Source organism: Motacilla alba, chromosome 1A (genome assembly GCF_015832195.1).
Source record: "Motacilla alba alba isolate MOTALB_02 chromosome 1A, Motacilla_alba_V1.0_pri, whole genome shotgun sequence".
Lineage (NCBI taxonomy): Eukaryota > Metazoa > Chordata > Aves > Passeriformes > Motacillidae > Motacilla > Motacilla alba.
The window spans coordinates 31732503-31750789 of NC_052031.1; the positions used below are offsets into that span (position 1 = coordinate 31732503).

The 18287-nt window shown below is 37.2% G+C and overlaps 1 protein-coding gene across 2 annotated transcripts in view; it reads right to left on the bottom strand.

Moving 5' to 3' along the window:
* TAFA2 (TAFA chemokine like family member 2) overlaps positions 1 to 18287 on the bottom strand; it is a 182351-nt gene that overhangs the window by 19702 nt on the left and 144362 nt on the right. For both annotated transcript variants that reach the window (XR_005258891.1, XM_038153302.1), the window contains exons 3-4: positions 3598 to 3750; positions 2498 to 2622 (exon numbers count right to left, since the gene is read on the bottom strand). Coding sequence is in view for 1 of the 2 variants with exons in the window: in XM_038153302.1 (XP_038009230.1) it covers positions 2498 to 2622; positions 3598 to 3750 (278 nt within the window). In the remaining variant the exon portion in view is untranslated. The remainder of the gene's footprint in view (positions 1 to 2497; positions 2623 to 3597; positions 3751 to 18287) is intronic.

Genomic DNA, 18287 nt, shown 5'->3' on the forward strand with positions numbered 1-18287 from the left:
AAATCAACCAAGATGTTTTGTTCACTTTGTTTCTTCTCACTTTTACATAATACATGATAATCACATATGGGTTATTTAATTTGACAATCAAAAAATTATTATTAATAACTTCTTAATACTGGCTCTCTGTACAGTTATTTTTTACTTTTCTCCAAAAAAAGGGGGTGAATTTTGGGAAAAAAGAGCAATTTAGAATTTTTTCCTTCTATTTATATAGACCTTGGGGAGCAGAAAGAGGAGCTACAAAAATATGGTAGTGACTACATATAGGGAAAAGCAATGCCCTTTGATAATAAGCTACTCTGTTAACACAAAGAACCACACATATTTCCAATAGCCATATGTATTTTACTGGCCATGATGTCTCTTAAAATCACAGGTCATTGATCCTGAAAGAGAGACCTTCATTCACCTGCCACTGACCTGGTTTCAATGACTTAGGTCAACTTGCAGTCAGAATTTGAATTGAAGTTTGCTATTGCCTCAGAATAGCCTTGCATCTCTGTGGGAAATGAAAGGAGGAAAACATACAGCATCTGGACAAGCTGGAAGGCAGAACAAATAGTGGGGATTTAAGGTGAGTAGTATTTCCCTTTCAGTGGTGCTAGGTCTGTGAGCAGGTTATGGTAGCCATTGTACTGAATCAGTATTTATGACAGCAAATATAGTAATGGACTGGCTTTTCAAAGCATCATTATGGAAGAGGTATGAAATGAGTCCTGAGGATTTCCCCCACCATGGAGAACAAGAAAACTCCAGCTGCTGCAAAGAGACAAACCTAAAAGTCTAACAACAAAGGCATAAGCTCCTGGGGACAGGAGCCTTGGGCTTCTATAGATCCCTAACAGCGGAAAAAAAAACTTCATCGATCCCTAACAGCGGAAAAAAAACTTCATCACCTCAACCAATGCAGAGAAACCTATATTCTGACAAACTTTGAAGAAGAAATCTCATCAAAGCAATCATAATTGATTTTCCCCTTTTTGTGACATCTTTTTAACCAGCAGAAATATAATCCAGGTCCATATTTTCACTTGCAGTTTGTTAAACTCTCTCAATACATATGAAACGGCAAGTATTATGTAACACTAATAGTGTCATCTAATAGTAACCAGGAAAAATTTCAAAACACACACAATTCTATTTCTATTTCTATTTCTATTTCTATTTCTATTTCTATTTCTATTTCTATTTCTACTTCTATTATTATTAAACATTTATCTGGTTTCTTTTGATTATATTCTATATGCACATACATTTTACATGCATGTAATCAGATTTGCATTGGCATGTATAAAGCTACGTGTGGGCATTCCAGCAAGATTGTCTTCAGAAGAAACCATCTAAAAGTGGATTCAGGAAGGGAACTTTAAAGCAAACATTTAGGAAGCATCCTTCCTTCAAAGAATGTCAAAATGTTTTGGAGACTTATGAATAAAGAAACTGAGACATACAGAGCTCTCTGCGGAACAGCAGAAATATAATTCAGTCAGTGCATGCTGTGTTTCACGACAACCAATGTGTACCAGAAATTTAGTGTCTATGAAAGGAATATTTCAGTAAAATTACATGGATGCTCAAACACCTGTTAGAGTAAACACCAGTCTAGCATATTATGGCCTGACACTACAAACTATTAAATACACAAAAGAAAAATCAGTCATGAGTACATGTCCTGGGGTGCAGAGGGGAAGGTGTTTATACTTAAACACATGCACATGTGTTTTCAGAGTACATTTTCATTTTTTGTATGTTGATGAAGAATTGTGTTGACTCTGACAAGACATAATGTCATAATTTTAGGAAGTTTGTGGGTTTAATGCTTATCTGAAGAATTTGCTTTTCTTCTGTTTCTGTTAGCCACTAAAATGCAAAGTCGACAGCATGTTTACTTTTTTGTCAGGCATTGTATATGATGACCTTTAAATATATCTCTGTTAATATAAATGTTAACCAATAATATGAAAAGTGTCAAGTGGAGGAAAGGAACTCCCTGAAACTCTGTCAAATTTTTTTTAATAAATCACAGTTATACACGATGGAAAGAACCAGATCATCCTGTAATGACACATCAAATGCTTACCATGCTCAGTGGTTTCTATGTAGAAATGTGGTAATTGCATGCAACGGAAAAAAATGCTGGTTTGCTATCCTTTGAATGAAGAGGTTAGCAAAGTGTACAGAAATAGTGCAACTGATTTCAGAGAGAAATACATATTAGATTATAATCCATTTGATCATTACTGTTACTTGAAGGGATCAACTCTACTATCCCCAGTGCTTACCTGAGAAGGTCTGGCACACAGCTTACTACGTTCAAACAATTGAAAAGTATGCTGAGAAAAGTGTGAGGGACCAGGAAGTCCAATCCCAGTATAACTCTCTTCCCATGCTTCTTTAGTCTTCTCAACTTAGATCTTCTTTGTGCACCCAGTTTCCTGTGCACCTTTCTTTTTTTTTACTTGTTGGTAACATGTCAGGTTGGTATCATACCTACCCTAGTTGTTTTCACTTTATTCCCAGAGGAACAGCTCCATCCCTTACGATCTGGAAGAACTTTACATTCCTCCCCTTCAAGACATGGTTGCATGTGGCACCACCATTTCTGCTCCACTATCGAAGCTACAAAAGAAAACAAATGCATTTGTATTTTGTTGAAATGGGACACTTTAAGATGTCATTACGCTGCAACATTTCTTTTATTTTCCAGGAAAATATAGGAAACATGTTGACTGACAGCTAGTCTGTGATTTTCAGCCACCTCAGAACCTTCAGAAGAAATTAGGTTTCCAATTTGCAAAAGGTGCTATGTGGTTCAAAGTCAATCTCTTCACAACACTTCTTCCCAACTTCATTTTTATCTTGCTCAGCCAGATTTCAAAGTTTTAAGTAGAATTTCTTCTTTTGCTCGGTCTATAATATAGCCTAGCATAGCTTAATTAAATTTATTCCCCAATGATGACATATTTACAGCTTCTCTGACAGCCAACAACACATCAACATTAAAAAGATCATGTAAAGGGTGAATCCTGCCACTCTTTCAGAGAAAGAGGTGTGAAAAATCAGCCAGTATTTTCCCAAATAAAACATATGAGCCTATACCAGAATTGCTAAGTAAGACACTAATATTGCACCATGAATAGGAATAATAGTGTAGGTCTAAAAAGATTAAAAACCAGACAGAACTGTGTTCTGTTTGTTTGGTTGTTTCTTTCCAGTGAGATAAATATATAAATAAGATGTAAGACTGTAGCACATGAAAATTATATGCTTATGTAGGTTTTGCATAAATACTTTTAATTAAGTGAATTTCATACAAGTCCAAGAGTCCTCTTTTTAGTTAGATCAAATTTAGCCTCCCAAGAGGCCTCTTTCGCTGGCATCTAATAATTTTGTTTAGCATTTCCACAGAGCAATAGCAAATAATTAATTTTTCCATGTTTCTCCCATTCACCTTGGACACCCCCTTCAAAATGCAGAAGCTTTCCTACTGTTATTTTAAATAGTTAACTTTAATGGAGTGGGTCTCATTAATAACCTTAAGCCAGCAAAACCTCCCAGGAACACAAAGAAAGGAAGCAATAGAAGGAGTCGCACCATCAACACAAGAAGGAGCTGCCCGGGTGGTACCTGCTACCTGCCCAGGGAAGCAGGAACACTTCACTGTCTGTGATCTTTCTTCTATCTTATTCTTATTGCAGCATCTGTGAAGCGCCACCACTTCACAGGTCCCAGTTTTAACATGGTGAGCTGTGAAAATAAGATGAACAATTTGATATCTTTGAGAAGTAACATCATACTGTTTCGTTTGGATTTTTTTTTAATTAGAAATGCATTAAACTTGGCTCTGTAAGGCAATCTGCCACACATGAAATGAGAGTTGCAATGATATTAACACTAGAATGGAGAGTTGATCTCTTTTCCAAACGTAGCATAACTATCTCAGGCAGAAAACACTGACTAAAGAAGAACACTTGGGCAAGGCTGCATATGGGCCTGTATCAATGAAGTGGGAAGCAGAAACATAAAACTAACCTAGAAACTACATTAATTTCTGGACTCCCATAAACAGCTGTGTACCTCTACCAATATTTTTTTTCTTTTTCCCTGTGGTAGAAAATTTGAAATGAAAGTATATCAATGCTAAAATACCCATACATGCGTATGTTTTCACAATCCATGTCTCCAGACTTTATGCCCAGAAGAGACTTTGACAAGGTATTCCAAAACCTTCCAACAGGCAGACAGAGAACAACTGGCAGGATACAGGGAAAACACTCAAACGAAATCCAGAAATAAAATCTACTAAGGAATCACACTTTAAATTTTTCTGCCTGGAACTGCTAAGTTAGTTTGGGAACATGGGGACCCAAATCTTTCAAACAAGGGAGGCAACAGGACAATCCTCATTATTCCATATCTATACCTATCACTTCCATTCATGCTGCTCCAACTGATTACCAGAATCACACTGCTAGAGTCCAATGAGAGGACCAATTTGGTAAGAGGAGAGCTACCAAAATACCCTTTCTGGTTCAGCAGCCAGTTACCAAAGGATCTGGAGTTTAAAAAAATGTTTTAACTGAACTTTTAGCAGTTGCTTATACAAGACCAGATATTCCTGGGGGTAGCTCATTACCATCAGAAGAAAGAGAGAAAAAAATCTGAACTTTAGCTGATATTGACCTACAACCTTGTATGGGCAGGAATGCTAATTATGTGAAGCAATATGTGCCCCTTAGTTATCCTGCTATTTAATTTTTTGTGTGCTTTATGCAAAAGTTGTGTACTGAATACTTCAGCTATCTTTAATATCACTAATGTCAAACAATAAACAAGAGCTTCTACAAGGAAAAAGCCCTAGGTACAGGAGCACAACACTGATGTCTGGATTCACTCCATTGTTCTTTCACAGTATCAGCTCCTAAAAGACCTGAGGAAGGAACAAAACTTGATGTAGGCTATGGACCCCATGAATTTCCTAGAGGCAAAACCCACAGATAGCAATTACACTCTGGGTCTTCATCAACAAAACATAAACTGCTAAACATTTCATTGGGGAATTATGTATTTTTCAGTATAACAAATTCCAGTGAACAGTCTGTGGTCTTTATCACTCAATGTATTGTACCATGTCAGGTTTGATTATACTGGACCACATCATGCTGTGCTACAGCTGAAATTATATAACACAATGCAAGCAATTAACCCATGATCCATAATATTTTGATATGCTGAAATGTTACATTTAAATCAAAAAATCTAGGAGGAAAAAAAATCTCTTTATGCACAAATACTGATTTTCGTCACTTTATAACTGTAATTTTTAATTCAATAGAGGATGAGGAAAGTAATTCATACTATCTGCTTGAAATTTGCAATTGCTATTATTTTATACCTTTAATGACATTGAGCAAATATTTTTACAGCTACTAGCACAAGCTGCCCCAAAAATTACTTTTAATTCTTTTCCAAACAATTCCGCTGGTATACATGCCAATGAAGCAATTTAAATAAATACATTCATTTTTTTTCTTAATGAAACACTTGTAAAGTTCTTTATTTGTGAATAGGAAAAAAAAATTATCCTAGGTTATATTGGGTATGTATAATACATAGTAAAACAAACACTTCCTGCTCTTGCAGGTTCACATTAACTTTAATTTTGATAGGAATTACATACCTTATATCCACTTAACCTAACACAAATTCACTAAATTTCATTTTATGAAAGGTACATAAAAACCCTACACACTGAATCTACAAAAGAAAGTAAATTTAGTGGTAGAATAAGAACTTCAAACCACTTACTTTTCCACTATATTAGTTTTAATTTGTACTCTTTATATCCTGATCCTGAAATTTTGTGTCTGAACTCTCTTATCATATAACTTTATATTGCTTTACTGTGTCTACACAAATGCCATAATACAACCACTAAGGGAAAAAAAAGTACAATGTACAAAAGTAGCCATCAGGAATGGAAGCCAGTTAAAAGAACTATTGTAAAATTCTGTGGGGGGAAACTTTCACACTGAGACAAAAATTTTGAATGCCTCCTTTGTAGTAAATAGGAGGAGAAAATCAGGCATTGTAAGAATTACGTAAAAAAGAGTGCAATGAAATGAAACAATCATATTCATGTACAACACAGAAAAGCATTTCAAAGGGTTAAAATACATATTAAAAATGGAAGAGAACAAAAAATAACCACATACTATCCATAGGATTTGGGGAATCTTTACTAAAGATGCTTTGAAATTTTCTGGGTATAAAGCAAAAACACCTTAGAAAAATATACAAAGATATTTCGAACATTGAGAAATCTAGGCTAACCATCCTCTATTTTCCATTTGCCATCTAGAAAATTCCTTGAGAGGAAAAGTAGGGATTTCAGGTCCTTATGCTATCAAATAATTAAGTTCCAGTGCAGCAAGTACAGGATCTGTCACATTTGTGTGAAATTAAAGCTTCTATACAGTATATAAAGAATTCCCCACAACCTAAAACAAATTAACCTCATTAAGCCACTGGATCATTCCACAAGAGGAGGATAATACTTTGGGAGATTCACAGTTTGGTTTGTTTCTTTTCATCCTAGCACAGATTTCAAAGTAGGCTGCTTACTTTGCAGAAATTGTTTGAAGAACCGAATGTCATTTCTGTAATCCCACAGAAATTAGTTATTCAAAACCACTGCAAACAGTATTTCATTTGCTGCTAATGTAAGCAGTCCTTCCTGCAGTGTGGAGAAGGACTGAAGAAAGAGACTCAGAGATTTCTATGTGTACAGGTTGCAAATTTTTCCTGATGATTGTACATAACATAATATACATATAAATTATGTTCCAGAAGATCTAACACTGTATCATGAGAGTGGAGCTTGGAAAACAGGAATAACCCTATCTCACCTATTAATGGCATATGCTGTAATTAACCTGCCACTTTTACAAATTTTTTTCATGTAGCGAAATCATCAATACCTATCTTATAAATCAGAACTGGAAACTTCAGTGATCAGTATCACGTTCCTGAAAAAAATAAAACTATACAATTACTAATCTTCATTTTAGATAAAACTTTTCTTGTTCCTTCATGGTAGCTTTATACTTCTTTCCTTCAGGTGAAAAAAATTTCAGTTACATTGGCAAAGTGCATGTGGCCTTAAGTTGTGACCCTTACTCCTCTACTTCTGTGGGAAGATTACTCCAGAGAAGAATGGAAGTTATTACTCAAGATTGTTATTTTGTAATTCAAATCAAAGATATGAATATAAGGTATTTAGCGTAGGAATGCAAACTTTGCATTAAATCAAGAAAATCTTCCGAATAGCATCGTTCATCATGATCACCTTTCCCAGCCTCTACACTGAAACATTGATGTTCATTTCTGTCACCCAACTGCTCAGTCATTTGGATCTTTTCTTCCATGAAAGTTGCACAGGTCATGCATCAACACATACACTGGCCATTAACAAAGAAGAATAAATCATGTTGCCAAGAACCAAAAAAATAAAGTTACAGTTTTATTATGTTTCTATCTTCAGGATCCCCATCATTGCAGTAGGCACATATAAATAGCAGGTGAAAAAATAAAAAAGGCTCTATTATACGCTATCTGACAAGACACTGGCACAGCTGGGTGATACAGTTAAATCCATCTAATGACAAAGAGCTACTGGAAGCAAAATATCCCTTGCCTCTTGTCCAGCATTCTTTCATCCCCTGCTTCACGAACACTGTCATTTGATAATGAAGACGGTGAGCCAGGGATTTGGACTGGAAGAAAAATTTCCCTTCTTTTAGGGTTAGTTCTCTACCAGTTCAACTCCCACAACTGGGCGCAGAGACCAGTGAGAAGCATTTTCAGCCTAAGGGAAGAGGAAGGAGATGGCAACCACAGATATCTGATTAACTCCTGCAGAAACCAGTTCCTGTATCAGCTTGCAAGAACTGCAGCTCTGGAATCTTACATGAAATAAATTTATCTTATTTTATTCTATTTCAGGTAATTTTTCTGAAGTCACAGAGACTAAAATCTGCAAAGCTTTGTTTGTTTGAGTCTATGCTATTTGTAAGAAAAGAAATACCAACAATAAATAGAAAAATGGAAATTCCACTTAGCCATGAGTCTCAATCCACATTGCATCTAATATTTTATATGCTTTAGACTTTTTATCATCTTGGATATGATCAGGAAGATTTCCCATATGAAGAACTACAGTAACCCAGTCTTTCAAAGGAGGTACATATACTTTTTATTCATGTATAGCATATCCACATTAATGATTATAATGGAATGACTCTTTTAAATTTTCATCTGTAAGGAAAAATAGACAGTATTTCAGGATATTGTCAACTTACTTCATCCATTTTCCTAAGTGATTAGTCATTATTTTATACCACAATATTCAAATAAATGTGTGATTGGATGTTATCGGTAAAATAAATAAAATTAGTGGTTATAATATACCATTTTTCCAGAACGGGCTCTAGATCACTGCCCTACCCTTAAATGAACAGAGAAAAGAAAGAAGATTTTCTTGTTCAGGTAGTTTATTTGCTTTGTTTATACTGATTGACAAGGAAAACAAATGTAGGTTATTTTTCTGCTACACTTCAGCAATTTCAGTATGTCATATCAGTCTCAATGTGTCACTGTAGAGAGGAAGGATACAAACAAACTTCCAAAATCTCCTTCACACACACAAAACACTCTCACACAATATTGTTGCTTTTTTACAATATTTTAATAAGTATTGGTAGCTGCCATTTCTAAGCAATCAAAATCTTATATAACCACTGCCAAGTCAGGATTTCCATCTAACTTGCTCTTTAAATGTCAGAATAAGATATATGAAAGCAAATACACTATCTAATTTCTTCATTCAATTAATTTTAACATTCTGCAATATTTTCTATAATATCCGTGCAACAGCTGTTAGGGAAAAACTTGAATGTAGTTTATTTCTACTCTACTAGCAATGGTTCTGATATTACTGGAGTTCTGTGAGGACACAAGCAATGTGACACTTTGTTAGGGATGAAATCTTTGATTTGACCAGCCATTAGTGCAGTTTGGAAAAAAGGCAGCCAAGATTTTGGGAACACAAGCTTCAGCTTGCTTTTCTGAACACAAAACAAAGCACAACTCCATTTCAGCTTCATGGGCTGAAGAGAGACCTGGCAGCACAGACATTGGGAAAAGACACATAACTCCAAAGCAGCACAGGTAGATGTACATCAACAGCAACCTTAGTGAACATTACTTTTAAAGATCAAGTTCAAAACCCTTTGAACTCAATGTTTTTGGTTTGATAGGTGGTTTTTGGATCAGAATGTCAATTAAAGAGTAATTTTTTTTTTTTTACCAATACAGGTGGCATCTGGATTTGCAACTAAGATATTTATTCTGATGATTGAATATGCAGCACCTCTTGCAATGATTGAACAAATGATGATATAAAGTCTGGTGAAAATTATGGTGAATTAAGATTACTAAATAAAACAAAATCAACGAGAAATGTATCCACAAGGGTTTTTTTTTAATTTTATTTTGCACATTTTTAATGGATTTGAAAATCTTATGATATTTTTTAAATTGGGAAAATTATCAAAAACAAAGCTTTTTTATTTTTTAAAAACTTACTTGGTGTTCTTCTTTTTCTTTGCTGTTTTTTTTTTTTCCTTGTTTGGCCAGTGAACAGAAAAATCAATTACAGACACAGCAGTAATTCCTGTGTCCTCAGTGGTGACAATGAGGCATGACACAGTTGTGGCACATCTCAGGAAAGGCACTCATGTTGCTTTATTTTCAGATGACATGTGGGGTTGTGCTATAGTAACAGCAGGACAAAAATGCTAATTTTGTGCTATCCTATTCTACACTATCACAGAATCATGGAATGGGTAAGGTTGGAAGGGACCGCAGTGGGGCTCTGTCCTTTTGACAACCTCCCTCCAGATACTTATATACATTGTGTATATACAAGCTGTCAGGAGCCAGCTGTGTTTCCTTGTGGCCAGGAAGGCCAATGGTATCCTGGGGTGCATTGCCAGGCCTCTCTACTCCACCCTAGTGAGGCACATCTAGGGTGCTATGTCCATTTCTGGGCTCCTCAGTGCAAGAGCTCCTGGAGTGGGTCATACAGCTGGAGGGATTAAGGGACTGGAGCATCTCTCTTACAAGGAAAAGCTGGAGGAGCTGAGCCTGTTCAGCTTGAGAAGAGCAACTGAGAGGCAGCCCTCATCGGTGTATATATTATATATTCCCATAAATATATCATGTATTATATAATTCCATTATAGATTCCCATAAATATTCCCATATATTCCCATAAAATTATTTCTGAAAACCCTCCAAACACACGTTATTGACAGGTCCTATTTACTGTATTCACATTTCCATGCTTTGTACCTCAGCTACAGTTATTAAAATCACTTGTTCACTTTGGGCACTGAAAATTCCAGACAGAGTATGCTCTACTTACACCAGTGGAAAATCAATTTTAGGTTAAAAGTACAGCATTGTTTTTCATTTTTCTTTTCCTCTGATATCTCTTGAGTCTTGGGATAGGTTCTCAGGTGAATTGCTAAAAAACCATAGCTGATTGCTTGGAATATTTTGCAGTGCCACTTGTAGGCAACACACACAGAAAATACTGCTAACTGCAGCTCCTCGCAGGCTTCTTGGATTCAACATGATTTTTTCTCTCCTGAGAGAATCATTTTAAAACAACAAGAGTCATTCTTGATAAGTGCTTATTCTGCAGATGCTGGCCCAGCTCCTCTACCCCTCAATTAACCCAATTAGTCCACTTGGGTGAAGGATGATGAGCAGAGTTCATATGACAAGGCTATGCGCACAGCAGCTCCAGTAGCCTTTAAAGCCTGAACTAATGAATGGTTTGCCACGGTCACATTGCCAAGCATAATCTTCTGCATGGTGCCAAAGAAAAATCTCATCCATCAGTTTGTCTGCCAGCCGTCATTTACAGCCATCTGTATGGGAAGACATTTTTCCTTTTGGAAAAACATCAAGGAAAAACTACAATATAAGCATTCCCCTGAGAAGAGCTCACTAATGAATCTGTGAGATTTAGCCTCAGATATTCCCACAGCAAAATCTATGCACTGAAATGGACTGCTGAGATATCTCCACTACGAGAGGAAAAGACTTACTGGAATAAAGTAGCAAGCTGGCATAGTCCCAGCTGTTCTCACAAACAAAAACTACAGATGGAGCACCTCATGTAGGATCTCTTGGACCTGGAGAGCCCACACCCATCTCCCAGCCTTTCTGAGGCTAATTGTATTCAATCAGTCCTCTGGCAGGAGTGAGCCAGTCTTAAATAATCTTACCTCTTCTCTCTCAGAAAAGTCAGTGCCTTTTTATGGCAATGGCCACAAATTATTACTTCCTACCAAACTTTTAGCCAAAGAAATAGGAATTCAAAACAGAACCGATTTTCAGGTAGCCTGAAGGATAATTTCCTCTTCTCCATATGACCCCCCCTCAGCCTAGAGTGTTGCCCTCCCTAGGTCCAACTTTTTAATTTTGAAATTGGGTAATCTCTAGGTTCACAAAACTGCAAAGCATTCAGAGACAAGATCACAAGCAGCAATCATTTTGGGGGTTTCTAGCTCTGGACATGTCCACCCACTAGAAGAGGAGCAGAAGAAGCTTCTGCACATTACTCCAGTCTTCCCCTCAAGATGGGCTCCCTGAGTGCAGCCTGCCACTGCAGATCCCCAGAGAGGAGCTGCTCCACCACAGCCACCCCATTTGCCAGGCAGTGGATGAGAAGATGATGACAGCAGCAAAGGCTGCATGTTTCCTTATGGGACAGAAATGGAGCCACTTTGCTTTTTGCAGATGAGATGCTTCCCACATTTCCTCTCTAGCAGCTGTGAGATGACACAATCCGTGAGAAAGTTTTGTAGAACCAGTAGCAAAACACTCAGGGTGAGGTGCAGTTTATAAATACTACAAGTCAAAAGCCCCAGTATCTCTGAGGTTGTTATCAAACATGTTAAGCAAACGATATATTAAATTGTGCAGACATTTTGCAAATTACCAGGCTGATGCTTGAGATTACTAATTATATGATTTCACAGAGAAAAAAGACTAATCCAGCTCTCAGGCACTCAAAAGAACATTTGGCATAAAGACTTTTTATTCTCTCATACTCTCTCTTTGGGCCTTCTGCCAAATACCTCGACTCAGCAAGAAGCAGTAGCACATGTCTCAGTGCAGCCTTCAGCCTTTGGCAGAATAAAAAAAAAAAACACATTTTCTCCTCAGTCTCAGAGAGTCAGAAGCCTGTCATTTACACAGTTATGGGGAAAACATTTCCTGTTCCCCTAGATGACTCTCATTATTGAATTTCTTTTCTTTCTAGCTGACCCAAATGGTCATATCATATAGATGAAAAATTAACATGTTCCCAGGGACACATCAGAAGAAAAAAAAAAAAAAAAAAAAAAAGGTGTTTCTACCTCCCCGTATTTGCATGACCCTCTGGCACAACACCTTTGCCCTAAGTAGTGCCTTAAGAGAAATATTGTGTGTGGAAGTTTCTATGGAATAGGATTTGTGCAACAAGGTGGAGAGGTATATTCAGAGGTATATTCAGCTTTTGAACTGCCTGCTTGCAGCTTTCTCATGCTTATTAAAAGTATCTCAAGCACTTAGAGGTGCCTCTGTGGAGACAGCAGCCAAAGCCCAGGGAAGATGAACCGTGATTTCCCCAAAGAAAGGTGCAGCTGTGTCCCTGCATTATAGTTCCATTACAACACACATCCAACTGCTTATGTGTGATCTTTCTTCTGCAATTAAGACCTTCATATATTAAGGTCCAGAAGCTACTTTCACAGAATCTTAAAATGGCCTGGGTTGAAAGGGACCTTAAAGATCATTTAGTTCCAACCTCTCTGCTGTGGACAGAGACAACTTCTACTAGACCAGGCTGCTCAGAGATCCATCCAAACTGGCCTTAAACACTTCCAGAGATGGGGCACCCACAGCTTCTCTGGACAACCCCTTCCAGTGCCTCATCACCCTCACGGTAAAGAATATATCTAAATCTATTCTCTTTCAGTTTGAAGCTATCCTCCCCTTGTCACTACATCCTCTTGTAAAAAGACCCTCCCCACTTTTCTTGTAGGTAAAAGACCTCAGTTATACGATGGTCAATTCATATTTAAGCATGTCAACAAGAATTTCATTATCAAATTATTAATGTTTTATTTCACTTTTCAAAAAATTATGCTTAGCACCCCTTACTCAGCCCATGCTAAGATTTTTCAAGCTTTGCAAAGCAACAGCCCCCCAAATTTATGTTGAAAATCTAATAAATCCCATCAAATAAAGAAGAGTAAAGAGAAAGCCATGATTTCCAAACTAAGGAGCCCAAATTTTTTTCCCAGAAGGCAAATATGAACATCACTTTTTTAATATCTATATTGAAGATCTATTAATCTGATGAAACTTGCTATAACAGAAGCACTCCAGGATTTCAGTGATGACCCGATGGACCCAGTCAGTGAAGTCAAGATGAAAATTCTGAAATGTAAAGATTCCAATTGTGCAAAATCTTTACAAAGACAATAATCAGAATACTGAGTCCCTCACTATCCCTCTTCTATACAGAAGGTGTTTACGTAAAGCTCTGCACTCACTATTTGCATGAAAACATACCACAAGGTACTGAAAATACCTTTTAACACTTATATGTGTGTATACAGTCATCACATAAATATGTGATGAGATTTAACACAGTATCTATAAAAAGCATTTAATTTTTGAAATTCCACCTTTTAAAAGCTCTGAAAGATTTTTGCTAGCTTGCTTGCCTGCCTTCTTGCCTGCCTTGATCATTGTCTGGTTGGCTCATTTTATTTTACACATAGTTTTAGATGGTGTGTTAATTTTTTTTTTTTGTTGTTGGTTTGGTTTTGTTTTTCATCACCTTATCTATTTTTGTGACTGGACAGAATGCACTAATTTAAAGTTTCTTTAATTCTCTAATGTATTTTTATGATATATTGCATTCCACTTTGCAGCTCTGTAATGCATTTTTACTTAATCAGTCAGCTAAAGAAAATTATCAAATACACTTTGAAAACTCCTCCCACAAACCATAGGCACATGTATGCCCATTCACCTTCCTGACAACTATATAACTGCTTCTTTATTTTTTCATTTTTCCTTTTTACACCCCTGCCTTCTAGGACTTCACCACCGTCCTTCAGACTCCTCCATATGTGTTAAGAGAAACTCCATAGGATGTCCCAGTACACAGTTCACTGTCTGAAAGAAATATCTTAATTTTAAGTTTCAGCTTGCTTCTTTACAGCCCCAGGCAAGCTCTTTGAAGTGTAGAGTCAAGAGGGAAACTTAACTCAGGCCTTTAGAAAAAAACTGCTAACAAGGCACATGTCTAGTACTGTGAAATGCCTTCCTTTGGAGTGATCTCCCCTGCTACAACCTTCCCTCTACATTGTTGATTCCATATAAATAGCAAGTCTCTGAGCCATGGGTATGATTAATCAATAAGGATCTAGACAGAGTCTATGAACTGAAACGGGATGGCCTGGGAAGAGGCTGGCTATTCTTCAAGACAGAGGAAAAGAAAGCACATTCCAACAAGCCAAGTAAAAGAGGAGAAACTGCCAGGAGAGCCATTCAGAGTAGTGCAATGAAGAATATTTTTGCCCAAGGATTGCCAGTAGATAATACTTTCAGATATGCCTTCTTGCTGAAAACATACCTTTTAAGATGCTCCTTGCAGACTCCCTGGCATTTGTTTCTGAAGGAACTCTGGTTAACGATGCTGTTGATAGGAAACATACACACCACCCTCATAGCTGCCCAAAGTCAGAAGCTGCAAAAATATCACAGAATCCAGAACTCCAGAAGTGTGTTTTTTAACTACCGTGTAACAAAAGCAGCTGAAATAATTCACACCTTAAAGAAAAACTATTCAAAACAACAATATGGACCAAAAAAAATCATAATCATTCAGGGACATTTTCAGACGATGAAGATTTGGCTTCATGTTTGGCATCTTAATCCTGTATCTTTATGGAAGCTCATTCATTGCACATAGGGATGTAAGAGGCCACACCAGGCCAGCTCAGGATCCTTTTTCCTGCCTATCCACAAAATGAGCCAGGCACCTTGTGGAGCTAGACCACTGCTGGGACACAAGTACAAAGCACAGCAGAGCTTGCTGGGCAGCTCTTGGACACGAGTTTTTTTGGGACTGCACACCAGGAACAAACTAAAAGCAAATTATTAGTAAACTAATTTTCTATTACCCCAGAGAAGTCAAGCCTCCTGCATTGAATATGAGATTCACAGACCAGCCAAGCAACTCTGTCTCCAGCCGTGGAGCAGAGAGAAGCCCATGGTGCTGTGCTGCTCCTGCTGAAAGGGCTGGTGAAGGGGCTGCTGCTCAAGGCAATCTTCCAAAAAGGTCCAGCTCCCACAGTTCCTCCTTCCCCATGTTACCCAACACATTCTCCCACAAGAGCCAGAGCATTGCTTCTGCAGGGGCCAGGAATGAGGCCCTGTCCAAGATGTTATGTCAGTGCCAGAGACTGCTCATGCCAAAAGGAGAGTCCAAAGAAGCATCCATAGCATTCACATTTTTCTCACCATAGTGAAAGTGCAAAGGGGGAAAAGGAGAGTGGTTGTCTCTCAGGGAGATATGAAATCTTAAAAAAATCAAAATTAATGCTTGAATTTTAATGCAACTCTTGCCAATAGGAACTTGCAAGGAAGACAAACAGACAAATTACCTACTGCACATAAAATTATAGCATCAGCTTCTGGCTTCATACATTTTTATGACTGCATATTCTTTTATCCTTTTGCTACTTTAATGTAGGATTTTCCTCACAGAGGTCAACATTAGAACCTCTAACCTCATTAGAACCCACAACCTGAAGTGTGGTTTTTAGTCAAATAACTGAGAGATTGGGTAGCAGTTGTTATCCGTGGGCTGGTTTGAGTCTTTAAAAGTCCCAAGTGCAAAGCTGAATGCCACATACAATACATTGTAGTGCAGTGTATTTGTCTGCCAGGGTCTAAAAATGTGTCAGAAATGACAGCAGACTGTTTATAAATATCCATAGGGCTGTGCCTCTTTCCAAGGTTAGATGAAATTGTAATGGGGAAATAACCAACTACCCACAATTCCTTAAAAATATCTACACAGCCTCACAACAGCCTCACAAAATATTTTTACTGCTTTAGTTCTAAAATGCACATCAGAAAAAAATACACGACTGTTAAATAACTGTCCAGGTCCACATCACTGATATGCTGTGAAGGGAGCCAAGTGTAATCTTCTTTAGCCTGTGGAACACTGTCACAAAACTCGAAAAAATTGCCTTCCCCTTCAATTCACCACCTTAAAAGCTGAACAGCAAGGGGATACACCAGAGGATTTGACAAAATGCCATTCATGAGACACCTTGTCTGATCACATACACAAATCTAGCAGGAGTTTTATCTTTACAGGGCTCACAAGTCAGGGAAATCTTCAGAATAATCCTAGCACATATCCTTCAGGTGCAGCTGTAGTAAGCAGATCCTTGTAAAACAAAATAAAAATATGAAGAAATCAGAAACTGAAGATGCAGCAGAATGAGCCAGCATTTCCCAACTCCAGTGGGACAGCCTTGCTTTAACACTTAATTCTTAATTTACATGGAAGTGGTGACTTGTCTAGGAATTCTATGTTGACTGGGCACCTATAATTTCTAAGGAACAACAAAAAAGTAAACATGGGTACTGTGAATCTTTTATTTCACACACAACCACTCTGATATTTGTTTTGCTCTTCACGTGGATTCTTACTTTAATGAACATGCTGCATAACACAGATGTAATCTGGTTATTTCTGATCCTCTGCCTCATCTCTACAAGGGAGCCACATGTTCTCATCCACCTTTCCTTTCTCATGCAGTTGTTTCTAGAGTCCAGCAGCAGCACTCCTACTTCTATTACATTAATATATTGTCATCTGAGAGAACAGAAACCAAATTTCTGCAGTTCATGCATGGTTCAGAGTCCCAAAAGCAGTGCACAGCAGTGTCCAAAGCTGCAAACTGGAAAGATTTGCTGGAATTTTGTCCCTGATTATTTTTTCTCAAGTACTATACATAAGCATACTGACATGAACTCACATACAATCCAGGACATACCAGGGTCTCCAGGTAGAAGCATCCAATGTTTTAGTGCAGCAATGTATCTTGACATTTTAATTCACTTGCTGAATCTTTATAGCATCATTTACTAAATTATTATTATTACAATAATGACAGTGGGGTTTCAACTGTTCTCTACAAAACCAATACATCACCATACACTAGATGTCTACAGTGCCTAATCTAAGCTGGACATCCCTGTATAATCAATGCAGCTGGAGAAAGAAGCACCTTCAGAAGGTATCACCCAAATCTTAAGAGTGCAAGATTAGATCCCTCCTTAAGGGAAACAGCTACATCAGGAAAGATATTACTTGATCCCTGGTTAGTCATTTCATATGTGAGACTGCCTTCATTGGAATCTGACATTGCCACAATACTGAAACAGGCCTAGAAGAGCTCAGTAATGACCATGTCTGCTCTATCATAATATATATATATATTATATAACTAAACCAAGCCAAAATATACCCACTGATTTATCCATTGTCCTCTGTAAAGTTGGGTTTTAAGATCTATGATATTTGCCAGGATGCAGCAGAGGAGTCACGTGCAGATCAAAACAGAACACTTGAGTCAGAGGAAGAAACATGCTCCCTAGTTTTTATTTTAGGAGCTTTTAAAACTTTAATAGTTATGGTAGTAGCAAATCAAAACTGATTTTCAAAGTTCTGTTTAAAGAGCGAACTTTCTCCTTCCAAGGAAAAAAAAAAGAGAGATAAACTTAGAGGACTCAGACATCCTGGACTTTAAAACACATCACTGATTTATTTCTTCATTGCATTAATAAAGGGACACAAAAAGACATAAAATCTAGAGCTTTTAAATCCCAGCTCTAAAGTAACATTTCTGCATTTTTCTCCAGGTTGTCTATAAGAAAGAAATCTCATTTTTCCATCTATCTTCCCTTTAATTATTCATAATTTCTAGGAGATTTTTCAATAAAATAAAGTAAAAAATAAATGCCAAAAAAAGCATAAAAACTCCATTAAAAATATTGAAACTGTTACTCCCTAATGACCATTGTTATGAAAAATTGAGTGATATTTTATAGTTTAACACCTCTCACTT